Source organism: Manis javanica, chromosome 2, assembly GCF_040802235.1.
Source record: "Manis javanica isolate MJ-LG chromosome 2, MJ_LKY, whole genome shotgun sequence".
In the NCBI taxonomy this organism is placed as follows: domain Eukaryota; kingdom Metazoa; phylum Chordata; class Mammalia; order Pholidota; family Manidae; genus Manis; species Manis javanica.
In genome coordinates, this window is record NC_133157.1 from 102112075 (window position 1) to 102128358 (window position 16284).

General features: G+C 35.0%; 1 protein-coding gene across 7 annotated transcripts in view; it reads left to right on the plus strand.

Moving 5' to 3' along the window:
- Positions 1-16284, plus strand: part of ZNF438 (zinc finger protein 438) — a 208797-nt gene that overhangs the window by 48417 nt on the left and 144096 nt on the right. For 3 of the 7 annotated variants that reach the window (XM_073228979.1, XM_073228978.1, XM_073228988.1), the window contains one exon: positions 9197-9256. The exons of 3 other annotated variants lie outside the window; for them this stretch is intronic. In XM_073228979.1, the coding sequence (XP_073085080.1) occupies positions 9238-9256 (19 nt within the window). In that variant the 5' untranslated portion in view covers positions 9197-9237. Of the gene's footprint in view, positions 1-2858; positions 2929-9196; positions 9257-16284 lie in introns of all 7 variants that reach the window. One more of the 7 variants, XM_073228980.1, reaches the window with a different exon arrangement.

Consider the following 16284-nt stretch of genomic DNA (forward strand, 5'->3'; position numbering starts at 1 on the left):
TATACACTCTTATGAAGGTTTCACAAGAAAAACAATGTGGTTACTACATTCACCCATATTATTGAGTCCCCCCCATACCCTGTTGTAGTCACTGTCCCTCAGCGTAGTAAGATGCCAGAGTCATTACTTGTTTTCTCTGTGCTACACTGTCTTCCCTGTGACCTCCCCCCACACCATGTGAACTAATAATACCCCTCAATCCCCTTCTCCCTCCCTCCCCACCTGCCCTCCCCCACCCCTCCCCTTTGGTAACTGCTAGTTCCTTCTTGGAGTCACTACAGTTTGGTTTTAACCAAAATGAAAACATTTTTTTAGAGATACAGTTCTCAAGGCATAAAATTAACCCGTTTAAAGCATAGAATTCAGTGGTTTTAGTATATTTACAGAGTGGTACAGCCATCGCCACAATCTAGGTTTAGAACATTTTCATTACACCAAAAAAACCCACCTTTACCTATTAGCAGCCTTTGCCCACCCCTACCCTGTCGACTACTCATCTACTTTCTGTCTTTATAAATTTGCTTATTCTGATTTTTCATGTAAACTGAAAAATACAGTAGTATGTGCCCTTTTGTATCTGACTTCTTTCACTTAATGTAATGCTTTGAGGTTCATTTTTGATGTAGCACAGCCTACTTCAATCTTTTTTATTGCCAAATACTATTCCATTATATGGATATGTTACATTTTGTTTATCCATTCATTAGTTGATGGGCATTTAGGTTGTTTCCACTTACTGGCTACTATGAATAATGCTGCTATGTACATTTATCTGCAAGGCTTTTGGGTGGGTTCATGTTTTTTGTTGCATCAGATGGTACTTGTGTGTTTTAATCTTTTGAGAAACTGCTAAACTGTTTTTCTAAGTAGTTGCACCATATTGCAGTCCCACCAAATTCTCACCATTTGTACACATCTTCATCAATACTTGTTATTATCTCTCTTTTTGATTTTAGCAATCCTAATGTGTATGAAGTGGTATCTCATTGAATATCAAATTGACCATAAATATATTATTTTCATTTTCATTTCCCTAGTGATGTTGAGCATCTTCTCATGAACTTACTAGCCATTTGTAAATTTTCTGTGGAGAAATCTATACAAATCCTTTGCTCATTATCTTATTTTTAATTAATGAGTTGTAAGAGCTCTTTATTACTGGTGTAGTTCTCTTTTAGATATGTGCTTTATAATTATTTACTCCCATTCTGTGTGTATTTTCATTTTCTTGATATAAAAGGTTTTAATTTAGATATATCCCAGTTTTTCTATTTTTTTCTTTTGTTGCCTGTACTTTTGGTATCATATTTAACAAATTATTGCCTAATCCAAGGTCATAAAGATTTACTGCTCTGCTTTGCTCTTACGAGGTTTATAGTTTTAGCACTTACATTGTAGAACCTGAACAATATATTATTATAATTTTTACTCTATAAAATCTTACATCTTTTAAAGAAGCTGAGAGAAGAAAAGAGAGCAAATACTTATTTATAGAGTTAGTTATATTAGCTTTTCTATTTTTCATTCTTTTCACATATTTCTGTGGAATAGTGTTATGTTCTTATTCCAATATAGCCTTGCTTTTACCTGCTGCTTCTGTGTTGTTATTGTCAAATACAAAATTTCTGTATGTTATTAGCCCAACAGTTGTATGCATATTATTTTATTGAGTTACCCTTTAAATTAGTTAAGAAAGGGAAGAAGAAACAAGCAATTACAGTGCCTTTTATAATTATATACATAATTACCTTCATTGGCACTCTGTTTTTTGTATGGATTCAAATTACTATTTGCTGTCATTTGCTTTCAGCCTGAAGAAGTCTCTTTAGTATTTCTTGTAAAGTGGATCTCCTAGCAACAAATTATCTCAGTTTTTTTCTGGGAATGTTTTGACTTCACCTTCATTCTTGAAAGATAGTTTTGCTAGAGCTAAGATCCTTAGTTCACAGTTTTTTACTTTCAGTACTTTCAATATTTGATCCTGTAGCTTTCTGGTCTCCTCTGCTTCTGATGGAAAGTCAGCTACTAATCTTATGTCCTGAGTCATTTTTCTCTTGCAGCTTTCAAGATTTCTCTTCGTCTTTGTCTCTCAGTATTTTGAGTATATTGTGTCTTGGTGTTTATCTCTATATTTATCTTCTTTGGAGTTTGTTGAACTTCTTGGATGTATAGATTAATAATGTTTCTCATCAAATTTGGGAAGATTTAAGCTATCATTTTTTAAAATCTTTTTCTGCTCCTTTCTCTGTTTCTGTGGTGTTCTGTTCATTTTTCTTCATTCTTTTTTCTCTGTTCTTCAAATTGCATTTCTATCAATCTATCTTTAAGTTCTCTTGTGAGTTCAAATCTATTTTTGAGCTACTATAGTGAATTTTCCATCTCAGTTTTTGTACTTTTCAACTCCAAGTTACTATTTGTTTCTTTTTAAAATAATTTACGTATCTTCATTGATATTCTATATTTGATGGAACATTGTCATCATACTTTTCTCTAATTCTTTATACATGGTTTCCTTTAATTCTGTGAACTTTTTGTAATAGCTGATTTAAAGCATATATCTGTTAAGTCTAACATCTGGGCCCTTTTAAAGTCAGCTTGTATTGATTGCCTTTTTTTCCTGCAAATGGTTTTGCTGTTTCTTTGCACATTTTTGTAGTATTTATTTAAAAGTGGACATTTAGATAACACATTAGGTAGCAACTCTGTGAACTGTTAATCTTAGGGTTGGGGGTTAATGTTGCTCTCTTGGTTGTTTACCTGTTTCTAGTGACTTGACTGAACTGACTGTGTGAAGTCTATTTTCTAATGTACAACTTCTGATGTCTGCTCAAATTTATTTTCTTGTTCTTTCCTTTCAGCATCATTTCACCCCTTGGTCAGCATAAGCCACTTACTAGTCAAAGGCTGTGCTTCTGTTCTCCTAGCTAGGTAAGAGTTCAATTTTTACTGTTAAATGTGTATATGGTTTGGGGAATGCTATCATAGAAAAAGGAGTTTAGGTATTGGCCAGTGATATATTTCATAAGGGAAAAACAGGATAAGTTATGGATTTTCTCCTTTAATTTTAGTGGATTTAAAGATAATTAATTGGTTCTTTATAATCTCTTGAGAGTGACCAATTTAAAAAAATTATGAGAATTAAACATATTTGATGGGTTTTAATCCATTTCAATTATTATTATTAATGAAGCTGAAATTGTTCCATTTTGGCCAGTGGGAGAGCCTTTGAGTTGCCTCCTGAGTTCTAAAATCAGCTATTTCTGCAAGAAGCCCTGGTTTCTAAGGGATGCTCATTGATGCTGAATTGGTCATTGTTTTTAGGATTTTCTGTAAACAGCTCAGAAATATATGCACATATTTAAGATAAAATACCTCAAAGATCATATTGATATGTCCAGTTAAAACTGTAGGCTACAGTGCATAAATTTTCCTTCTGTATCTTCTTTCCTCTGTGCCAAGAATCCTAGTTTTCAAGGACATAAGTGATTATAGAATTAGAAAATCCCATAATTACTCATTTATTTTTATCCCATGTTGCACAACAGTCTCAGAATGACAACAATAATACTGCTAAAAACATGATTCCTGAAAACATTAAAAACATACTTTTGCATATACTTTCACCATCTTGAAGCACTTAGGACTGACAGTGTCTTCTAAGACATTGTTTTTTTAGCAACATAAAGCATTCACTTAGCAACATTCTAGAGTACCTTTGTCTCAGACTTCCTGCTAAAAAGGCGGTACAAGAGGACTAAGACATGACCCTGTTCTCTCAAAGCTGGGTTATTGGGTCATTCTGGTGTAGGAAGGTGTAACCCATAGAACCTGAGGTTTTATTCTTCTTCAAAGGTAATGTTCATGATTTTTAACTGCGTGCTTCCTAAAATAAAACACTTTCATTTTCTACTCTGATCAGGGAGTGGCTTCCATTGGGTGGGGTTCTTGATACTTCCTAATCTTGATACACATGCTACTATATATGTTTTATATATATATACTATATGTAGATAGATATTCTATATATACTACTATATATACACACAAACATATACACACACTATGTAGGAGATGTTATAAACCATATACTATCACATCTTTTGTGCAGAGGTAAAGGGTGAGACAGAGAGAAGGAAAGGCAAGGAGAGAGAGAGAGCTTAGTTTAAGGAATTGGCTCATGTGGTTGTGGGAGCTGCCAAGTCTGAAATTTGTAGGACAGGCCACCAGGCAGCTAATTTCATAAGAGGTGATGCAATCTTGAGTCCAGAATTTGCTGGATAGTATAGTAGGCTGGAATCTCAGAGTTTTTATGTTTCAGTCTTGAGACAGAATTGCCTCTTCCTTGGGAAAGTTGGGTCTTTGCTCTTGAGGCTTTCATCTTATCGGATGAGGCCTACCACATTATGGAGAGTCTGCTTTATTTAAAGTCAACTGATTGTAAATGTTGATCACATCCACAAAGACCTTCACAGTAGCATGTAGACTAGGGTTAAACCAAACAGCTGGCACCATAGTCTAGCCAAGTTGACACATAAAATTAACTAACACAATCAGGTTAACCATTTAATTTATTGTTCAGACAGATTCTCTTGAGAATAAGGAGTACTGAAAAATAATAAAGTTACATAATTTTACTGACTGATAAATTGTTTTAATCATATTGATAAACTTATAGTCCTATTAAGTTGTTTTAAAAATATATCTATTTCTGAAAAATATTAACATAGTTCCATGTACATAAAACCAAAACTGTTCCATATTGATTTTTCTCAACGTAAAAAAAAATATAAATGGAATTCGCAGTAGAAGTTCATACACATCATTTAGATTCTTGGTCATAATTTATATGTAATATTGTATCTCTATTTTTCTGAAAGAAATGTTTTGAAACATGGCTGTATTATTTTTAATTGTTTCATAAAATTGTCTTCTTCATAGTTTCATTTTATGGTTGCCAATCTTAAAGTTGTTGACTCTTTTCAATAGTTACTCTTCACTGTAAATCATACTTTTTAAATTTGAGAACATAATATCTCTGTAGTAGAAACCTGGTAAATGCTCAAAGCAAATTCTCCTAACTTGAGGTTATTCTAAATTTTGGTTTTTATAAGTTTAATATGAAAATATTTCAGCCCATGTATTTTCATAGATACTGTCTTTTTTTTTTACTCTCAATAGAGTACCATTACTCAACAAAATTTTTAGAAGACAAAGCTTGTCAAATAAATTGTATCTATTTGGAAATTTTTTGAACATTTTACCAAATTTAGATGCTGCTAGATTGTAAGCATTTTGAAGTTCAATTCATCCTAGTATGTAATATACATTTACCTGATTAAAAAAAAAAAGTTCTCTGTGTAAACTGAATCTTGAATTCAAGATTCCCAAGTGACTGAACAAAATGAAGCCAAGATTTAGACTGCTTGATTGAAAAAGTTTAGTGCTATTGATGATTTTACAAAGTGAGTCTTAGAAAAGCCCCAAAGATTTTCAAGATATGTAGCAAAAAGAGAAAACATCCTGCCATGCTGTATTTTTTTTTTTACTCAGCATCATCTTTGTCACATAAAATATTTTAGTTCTGTTTCTTTATGTGTGCATGTTGATGTATATTTAATAATTTGGAAATTTCTATTGGTAGACTATCACATCTTTGGAGGATGCAATTTTTAAACGTTTGCTTCTACTTTATTAGTATATTGCAGCGTTTGTGGTCCAGTGTAAATGATATGTGAATCACAGCCATGTCCAAGTTTATTCCATAACTCTTAAATTAATAAGAACACTGTTTTATATTCTGTGGTTCTATACACGACCAAAATTTTTATTTATCACTGTACAAACAAATAAGTTTATCTTCATTACTCACAGATTCTGTTTTTGTGGATTCTCCTACTCACAGAAATTTATTCATAAACCCAAAGTCAGTACTCATGGCACTTCTGTAGTCACTCATGGACATTTGCGGAGTGAAAAAAAATTTGGGTTGCTCAATTCACACATTCCCAGCTGAGGGTAAAACAAGGCAATTCTCTGCCCTCTTTTTATTCTCATGCTGCAAACAAGTATACTTTTCATGGTGCCACATTTTTTGCATTTTCATGCTTCTTATTGGTGATCTGTTTAAAATGGCCCCCAAACACAGTGCTGAAATGTTATGATTGTTCCTAAGTTCAAGAAGCCTGTGACATGACATGTTTTATGAAGAAAATGCATATTTTAAATGTTTCATTCAGGCACAAATTAGTGCTATTGACTGTGTTCAATGTAAGTGAATCAACAATGTATATTAATGAAATGTCTTTAAACAGACACATAAAATAAGGTTATATTTGATCAGTTAATGAAAATGTTGTGGCCAGTGCCTCACAGAAACCTAACTCTCCTTTCCTCTAAGAACAATAGCTTGCTATTCGCTAATTCAGTGCTCATGGTGACTTTATGAAACTTAGCTACTGTGAGTAATGAAACTGTCATTTAGCTTTGTTGTAGAGCTTTTTAACTGAGCTTAAATAGCAGTTATAGAAAGTTTTACAAAATGAACTTCCAAAAGCTTTACTTTGATTTCATGAATTGGATGAAAAGAATCAAATCATTATTGGAATTAACTAATTTTTCTATTTGATGTATCTCCTGATATGATAGGAAGTTCTCATTATTTAGTTGTGAATTTTTTCTGCTAACAGAACCAAAAAAATAACAGCTGTCACTTAACTTTGATGATATAAATGAGATAATTTGTAATCAGAACTGAGAGACAAAAAGCAGTCATTTGATCTAAATGAAAAGTCATGCTTTATAGAATAATATGTAAAACATCTTCTCTATCTTATTTTCTTAAATTGGTGTCTTTAAAATTGTCATTAGCAGGGGCAGCAGCATTGAATATATCTTTCACTTCTACCCAGGACTGAAGGAGTTAGCTTGTTCCTAGCTACTCCTGTCCTAGTGCATTTCCTTTTTCTGAAAGTGGCTTGAGTGCTGGCTTTCAGAATCATATTTTAGTTACAGCCCATCCAGAGATGGGTTACAGCTCAAGTTTTTCAGATTTAACCACATGTTACATTTAACCACATGACTGTGTGTTCAATGTAAGTGAATCAACAATATATATTAGTGAAGTGTCTTTAAACAGACACATAAAACAAGGTTATATTTGATCAGTTATTGAAAATTGGCAACTGGATTCACTGCACATGCATTTCACACTGCTTGATAAGATCATGGGTAGAGCCTAGAAGTAAAAGTCCTGGCCTATTAGCATGCTACCATAAAACAAAACAACGAATCACTGGAAAGTGGAAATTCCAGGACAAATAATAAAAACTTGGTGGGACACTAGGGCAATGGGCATAAATTGGGACTGTGTTAGGCAAACTGACACACATGGACACTTTAGAAGACCATGTGAATTTTTTCAAAAATCTCCTAATCCCAAAACTCTTGATTACTATTTCCCTGTCAAAAACGCTGTGCCCTCAGTATGATTCACTTGTTTGTGACTGTTTAGTAATTTCCACAGCATTATGAACATGGAAGAGAACGTGAAGCATTCTTAGTTTTATTCACTGTGGCATTTCTTTTTTTCTAGAACATTTTCTATTTATTTTAAAACTTTTATTCAATTTTGCATGCTAGAGATGTTTAATACATTATGGAATTATTCTCCCTTAAATTAGTTCTTTTGTTCTTAATAAAAATATCATACAGTAATTAAAAATGAAATTTGGGAGTGAAAGGAAAGCAGTTTTTACATGTTTGATAAAAATGGATTACCTGATGCTGGCAAAACTGGACAGCTACATGTAGGAGAATGAAACTGGATCACTGTCTAACCCCACACACAAAAGTAAATTCAAAATGGATCAAAGACCTGAATGTAAGTCATGAAACCATAAAACTCTTAGAAAAAAACATAGGCAAAAAACTCTTGGACATAAACATGAGTGACTTCTTCATGAATATATCTCCCCAGGCAAGGAAAACAAAAGCAAAAATGAACAAGTGGGACTATATCAAGCTGAAAAGCTTCTGTACAGCAAAGGACACCATCAATAGAACAAAAAGGTACCCTACAGTATGGGAGAATATATTCGTAAATGACAGATCCAATAAAGGGTTGACATCCAAAATATATAAAGAGCTCATGCTCCTCAACACACATAAAGCAAATAATCCAATTACAAAATGGGCAGAGGAGCTGAACAGACAGTTCTCCAAAGAAGAAATTCAGATGGCCAACAGACACATGAAAAGATGCTCCACATCGCTAGTTATCAGAGAAATGCAAATTAAAACCACAATGAGATATCACCTCACACCAGTAAGGATGGCTACCATCCAAAAGACAACAAATGTTGGCGAGGTTGTGGAGAAAGGGGAACCCTCCTACACTGCTGGTGGGAATGTAAATTAGTTCAAGCATTGTGGAAAGCAATATGGAGGTTCCTCAAAATGCTCAAAATAGACTTACCATTTGACCCAGGAATTCCACTTCTAGGAATTTACCCTAAGGATGCAGCAGCCCAGTTTGAAAAAGACAGATGCACCCCTATGTTTATTGCAGCACTATTTACAATAGTCAAGAAATGGAAGCAACCTAAGTGTCTATCAGTAGATGAATGGATAAAGAAGATGTGGTACATATACACAATGGAATATTATTCAGCCATAAGAAGAAAACAAATCCTACCATTTGCAACAACATGGATGGAGCTAGAGGGTATTATGCTCAGTGAAATAAGCCAAGTGGAGAAAGACAAATACCAAATGATTTCACTCATCTGTGGAGTATAAGAACAAAAGAAAAACTGAAGGAACAAAACAGCAGCAGAATCACAGAACCCAAGAATGGACTCACAGTTACCAAAGGGAAAGAGACTGGGGAGAATGGGAGGGTAGGGAGGGATAAGGGCAGGGAAGAAGAAAGGGGGTATTATGATTAGCATGTATAATGTGGGTGGTGGGGGAAAGGGGAGGGCTTTGTAACATAGAGAAGACAAGTAGTGATTCTACAACATCTTACTATGCTGATGGACAGTGACTGTAATGGGGTTTGTGGGGGGGGCTTGGGGTAGGGGAGAGACTAGTAAACATAATATTCTTCATGTAATTGTAGATTAATGATAACAAAATAAAATTTAAAAAAATGGATTACCTGAGTATGATTATAATAATACTTTGTATTTTATTATAGGATTAACTAAAAGGATTTACCATATATCTTATGTCTCTTTGATGAAGCCTTGGGAAATAGGTAAGTGACAATCATTTTTTGAAGACAAATTTCTAAAACACTATATAATTTAATATCTTAGGTTCCTAATAAAGTAGGCAGTGAGGCATATCTTACTTCAGTGATTTACCTCTTTTCCTCTTCAGGTTCTCCTCAATCAAAACTAATGTTTTAACAGTAGCATATTTAAATGATATTCCTAATATACCAATAAGTCATAATTTCTAGAGAGCTGAAGGCTTACTATCTATAATAATTATGAGGCCAGTTTAAATAAGCACACGAGTTTGGCACATTCCCAAACTTAAAGCAGTAGAAAAAAAAAAAAAGTAAATGCAATATACTACCCTGGATATTGGGTTTTAGAACTGAAGAAAGACATTAGTGGAAAAACAGGTAAAATCTAAATAAGGTCTGTAGCTTAGCTAATGGTAATGTGCCAATGTTAGGTTCTTAGTTTTGATAAAACCATGATTATGTAAGATACTAACTTTAGGGGGAACTGGATGAAGGTTATACAGGAACTCTAGTTAATCTTTGTAACTTTTCTATAAATCTAAAATTATTCCAAAATAAAAATTTACTTAAAGCAGGAAAAAAGGAGTTTTATTTATTTGAAAATTATATTTAGAAGTAGTTTTTCTATGTATTAGTTTGAAAAAAGAAAATTATTAATTACCTTTAAAAAATCCAGATACCATAAAATAGAGATGCAGGGAGATATGTAACTATAGGTTTTATTTTTCGGTTCATAGGAGGTGTGGGATTTCACTTCTTGGACATTGGCATGGTGTCACTGAACATCTCCTTGTACTTGGTTACAGACTTGCTCTTTGATTCCTTTAAAGTACTTGTATGTTCTTTGGTAGTTTAGTAAAGTGCTTTCTAGTAACATAAGCTGGACCTTTGAATGGTTCTCAGTGCACTGTTTTTTTCTTGTTCTTTTCTTTAATGCAGTGTTAAAAAAAAAAAAGCTTGTGTGGCTCCGTGGTTTGGAGTTGAGACCCCCTTAGTGTGGTTTTGTTCAGATGTAGTTGAGCTTCTAGGTCAAGTACTAGACACAGTTGACCTATTGTTAAAAAGAGTGTGAATAAAGATGAACATAACTCTTAAATACCCATTTCTATAATAGAGCTAAAATAATTGATTGCTGTCAGATAATAGAAATTCTCAGTTTCCAAAATGAACTCTAGCATTGTAACTCTTTTAAATTTCTATAAATATTAAAAGACTATAAGAAGGGAACTCTAGTTTGCTGAAACTATTATATAACTTTTCCTTAATAAAAGTAAAATAGCCCTGCTGGTCTTATAAATGGCTTCCTGCCTCTGTTGCCAACTTTAATGATTTTAATTAAACTTATATTTCTTAATGGGAAATAGAAATACATTATACTTAAAGGATATAGACAATCAAAATAATAGACCCAGGCCTGAATGATTCTTGTAGAATAATTATTAGGTTTGGAGAGTTCTGTTTTGCTTGGTGACATATATTCACCAAGAATTGGGGTTATCAATCTCATGTTAATAGAATTTACATCATTACTTTTCAGTTGTGTAACATAATTGTGTCAACCTTGGTAGGGAGCTTTAGAAAAATGGAGAGTTTTTGCAGGACAAGTTAAAATTCTATTGCTCATATAATGGTTTACACATAAAAACAAAAAACCGTTTATTCTGTATTAGAAGAGCAATAAAAGTGTTGTTTTTAGAGGCATGTTTTATCATTCAGCTGGCTGACTGTTATTTTGTGGTCATCTAAAATACAAATGAGAATGGTTAAGATGTATTGAGCACTTTTTATGTACCAGATACTTTATGTACAATGATCTAATTATTTAATCTTCACAAACACCTGTGAGATAATTGGTATTCCCTTTATAGATGAGGCTGGGAGAGTAATAGACATCTCTAGGTTAACCCTGAGGGCAGAAAGAACAGGGCCCATAGTTTGCAGTACCTACAGTTTGGTTTGTCATGCTACCAGCTTCCAGGAAATCCTGAATCCACGGACACATGGTAAACTTCAGATTACTTCAACTCTTCAGGTAAAAAGTTGGCTGATCACACTGGGTGACGTAGAGCAGACTTCCCTGGAGTGACTAGCCCTGGAGTACAACCTCCTGTTCCCTGTTTCAGCCTTAATCTGGCTTATTCTACAGTTCCCTAATGTGTCAGTTGTTCTCTGTCACCTGATTAATGGCTGAACACTCACTCATTGTGTGCTTCATTGATCACATGCCAGGAACTTTTGGCAGCTCTGAGGAACATGATCTCAGCGTGCCTCCTTGTCAGTGTTGGGCAACTAGACACTGTTAGCTGGGGTGGGAACTTGGATCAAAAGCTAGGACACATTCCAGAGGCCACGGTTGGGGTAATTCAACAGCTGACACGTGAAATGCACCATCCAGACTCAGTTAATAGGTCAGGAATCAGATATAGAGTAGGCACGTGACTTTGAAAGCTGGTTTCTGAAGAAGATTATGATGGTTAGCTGTGGATTCTGTAGTTTGTGGATATAAAATAATTCTCACTGCTTTTTGAGGAAGAATAAGAAGTTACCCGATTTTGTTCTCTATAGCTCCGTACATTAGGCAGAAATTTCTGTTACTTTCCCCCCCCCTCAGTTCTAGCTATGTCTTTCCAGAACTCTAAATCTCCAATCCCTCTTACACCTGAAAGCGTAAGATACACATAAAAACATAAAATCTCCTTTGCTGTCTACTCTTCTTTATGGTCTCCAAAAGTTGGCATTCCTTAGGACTCAGTCCTCAGCCACCTTCTACATTTATGCTGTATGTTGTTTCTTGTGATCTCTTGCTTTAAATGCCATCTGTCCTCCCACATTAATTTTCTTTCCTCAAGCTCCACCTTCTATGTCTTTCTATTCAACATTTCTATTGAAAGTTAATAAACATTTCAAATTTAACATGTGTGAAACAGAACTCTTGAACTTTCCTCCTGAAATCTGTTCCTGCCTCCTCCTTCATCTCAGTAAATGGCCCACCCAGTTGCTCAGGCTAAAAACTAGAAGTCAACTTTGACTTTTCTCTTTCCTTCTTAATCCACATCCAGCCCATCAGGCTTATATGTCCTCCTTTCAAAACATGTAAAATCCCCCTCACTGCTGCCCTAATGGAATGTCACTTATAATCACCACGAAAGATTCCCTAGATGGCTTTCTAAGTCTTCTAATCGGCCTCCAGTCTCTTCTTTGCACCACTCCAGTCAATTCTCCATATAGGAACAGCAGAGGTGTTTTAAAGAAATGTTAAACAGTTCCTGTCATTCCCTGTTCAAAGCCCTTCAGTGGCCACCCACCATACTCAGGATAAAGCCCCAAGGCTCACTGTGTTCTACCAGGGCCTGTGTGTTCTTCCTGTTGACTTTATTCCTACCATTCTGCATCTTGCTCACTTGGCTCTGGCCACAGTTGCTTTCTGGCTGTTCCTTAAATTCTCCAAGTCCATTTGGAATAATAGGCTAAATCCCTCCTACTCACCTATCCTGTACCCTCATTCCAGTCAGCTCAGTCTCTAGCCTGGTATCAGTGGAGGTCGATGTAGAGCGAAGAAAAGTACATATCCAGGTCTCTCCAGCACATGCAGTGGGAGAGGTCACACTAGAAATTTTGCAGTGTTTTTATTCCAAGTTTCTGTACCTTGAATTGTTCAAGTGTGGGAGGGACTAGAGATTGAGAGCTCCAGAAGGAGAAGCTAGAATCAGTGCAGGAAGTCACAGTGAGTTCTGCCAAGTTTATGAGCACTGTAGTGAATAAGTTGGTAACAGTGACTTCTGCATGCAGCTCGACTGTACTCTGTCACTGCATTGTGGCTTTTCCATCACTGACCGTGGGCACATTGAGGCTGATCAGCCTGGGGGATGTTGTGTAGGAAAAATGTACTGAGTAGAGAAGGGTTTCTAGGTCTTCCCATGTTAGAGATTGTATCAATTTTTAGACTTTTCTGTTTTCAGAGCAGTAATTCTCAGAGTCCTCCTCAGATTCATCCTCCTATGTTTGTGTTGGGAAGCTCTCACCAGTAAGGAGTAAAGCACTTCTAGGAGAAATTTTCAGTAGTTGAGGGAAAAGAAGAGCTACTATCAAGGTCAGCCTCCAGCAGATTGGCCAAGTCCTCATCTAAGGAATTTACTTTGAGTCAATTTTCTTTCTCCCATGTTCTATTTAAAATTTATTGTGACTGACTTTGGTCTAAAATAAACAATACATACATACACAAATTCCCTAATGGGTTTTAGTTATTAAATGGAAGTTGACCGAGTTTAGAAATAAACAATGTGATATTTGAAAATAACTTTTGATCAGTTTGCTAGAAATGGAAAATTCACCTCACCTTACCCTTTCAACAGAGGGTCTTTGAGAAGCAGCGACCATGTTTGAATATTTCAGTGAGAGTGATATAGTAATTCCTTATCTTTTCTGCGAAAGGCAAAAATATGATTTAACCAATAGAGAACTTCACGTTGTTAAGTGCTTTTAGTTAGACCTGAATAAGGCTATTCATGCAAATTTAAGTTTCTTTTTACTGCTGAACTGTGGAACTTGGAATTAATGACATAAGAAAGAATAATTTTCTAGTTCTCTGTGATACTAAAGTACTTTATATTTGATCAGTCCTGGTAGCTACCACTTAAATAATAGGAAGACTATCTAAAAGCTGCCTTCAGCTAGACACAGCTTCCTGCAGCACTGGGCCTGACTCAGCCCAGCATGTTTTTGGCACACTGTACGAGGTCAGTGTTCTTAGGAATATACTGCTCTCATTGTCTAAGGATGGCCTGAACTCCTTAACACGTTTTCACCATAAACCTCTTTTCTGTCTTTTCTGAGTTTTTTACTTTGCTGCCCCCTTTTCCCATTGTACGTATTTTCCTCCTTCTTCTTCCTGGTTAGTATTTTGGCTTCACCCAAACAAAATTGCTGCACTGACCCAAAACATAGAGTTTAGATTATATCCTGTATTGATATTCCTGTCTTCTTTTGAGCCAGGTTGCTTAGGAACTTACAACCTCCTTGATTGTAAAGGTAACATAGGCATTGCACGTGTCATGGCTCCCGACCTCTTGCATCTTGGCAATTGAAGTTAATTTTGCATCTGGCCTTAGCAGAAGATGAATATATCCACACTCCCTTTAATGCCAATAATGAAATAATAAATAAAACGAAAAAGTTTGCTAAATGTAATGTACTTCTCTGTCAAATTCAACTGCTTAGGACAAATCTGAGAACAAGGGATGAAGTGAAAGAGACTTTTAATCTATATACAGATGATGTTTGAAAGTTCAGATCTTAAAATGGTATGTTAAGTTCGCTTAGAGCCTCATTTACTCATTTTTCCTCTTTATAGTAGTAAACACATAAATAGCACTGTGTTTTAAGTGCTTTAAGTATTTTAGCTAATTTAATCATCACTGAAATCCTATCAGGTATATACTGTTATAATCCGCATTGAATAGATGAGGAAGCTAAGTCTTGGATGGGTTACCTCATTGCCCATAATTACATAGCTTGTTTTGTCAGAGCTGGGATTCAAACTCAGGTGAATAACCACTTGTTATATAATGAACCTTGAATTCTCTAACTCTTAATTCTTGGAAAAGGCCTGGTTAACAGATTTCTCAGACCACAACAGGTTAGAAGTTATAAATTTTAAAGAAAATATAATGAGCTAAGATTCCCATTTCAGTGTGTCATTCCTAATAAAATAATTGCTCAATAATACAAAGATATATGTATAGGGGAGTTCTATATAATATTATCATAGCAAAGTCATTATCATAGCAAAATAACTGAAAATAATTCAGAAGTTCAATAATAGGAGAAATAGTTAAACTAGGGGACTGCTATTCAAACTTTAATGTATATATAAATCCCCTTCTATCTTGTTAAAATGTAAATTTTGATTAATCTATGGGGGGGCCCAAGATTCTACACTTCTAACAAGTTCCCAGTGGTTCTACTGATCCACAGGCATCACTCTGAGTAGCAAGGAATTTCAGTACATTCATAGTATATGTTTGTTAAGGACAGGCCTCAGACTAGGGAGAGGTAAGTGTGGCTCTGTAGCTGCTTCACTTATCTCACCCGAGTCCTGTCCCTAGCTAAGAATCATGTTTCTAAAGACTATTCAGTGACTGTCAGTTGTGCTTATAATATAACTTAAAGGGGATTAAAAAATGGTATCAGCACCATTATCTCAATTTAAATTAAGAAAAACTATATGTATGTATGTATGTATGTATGTATGTGTAGGCTTAGCAAAAGTCTGTGAGGAGAATGCCAAATACTAAGAGTTGTTTTCCCCTGAGTGATAGGTTTATAGATGGCATATATTTTTATCTTTATATGTTTGGCATTTTTCAATTTTCTGTAGTTAGTCTGTATAATTTTCTAGATATGGTGATTGAAGTTATTAGACTCTCAGAAAACTGTTTTCTCAAACTTGGTTCATGACACCCTATCCTTGAAAGAAACATTTGCTTCCTGCCACCCACGTACCTCTCTTCAGCCTCCCAAAAACATCTGCTCAGTTTTCTTCTCAATAAATATATAAGCTATTAAATGATTTGGTGGGGGATTCCGTTTAAGGCTTCAGTCAGGGCATCTATCATCACAAATATTAAGGTGCAAATATTTTTAAGAATAAGGGTAATAAATTCTCTTTGGGTAATTATGGGTTAGGTGTGGAAAATCCTACATTTCAATATTTATATTATTAGTTTTTCAGCATATCTGAGAGGCAAAATCTGTGGGGTTTTTGTATTCAATTCCTAAGAAAAAAAAATTAAAATAAGTACCTTTATCTTGCCACCTCTCTTAGTAAGGTGTGCTGAGCAGGTTTTAGAGGGAGATTAGTTTTCCTTTCAACCTTTAAAGTTCAGTAACTTGAAATCTAGAAGTGAAGTACCTGACCCTCCCAATGGAGCAGGGAAGGAAGTAGTAAGGAGATAGGATAGAAAAGCCTGATCTGTTAAAATCTCACCCTCCTTGAGAGGAGGCAGAGCAAGAATTCCTGAAGTCTGCATAAG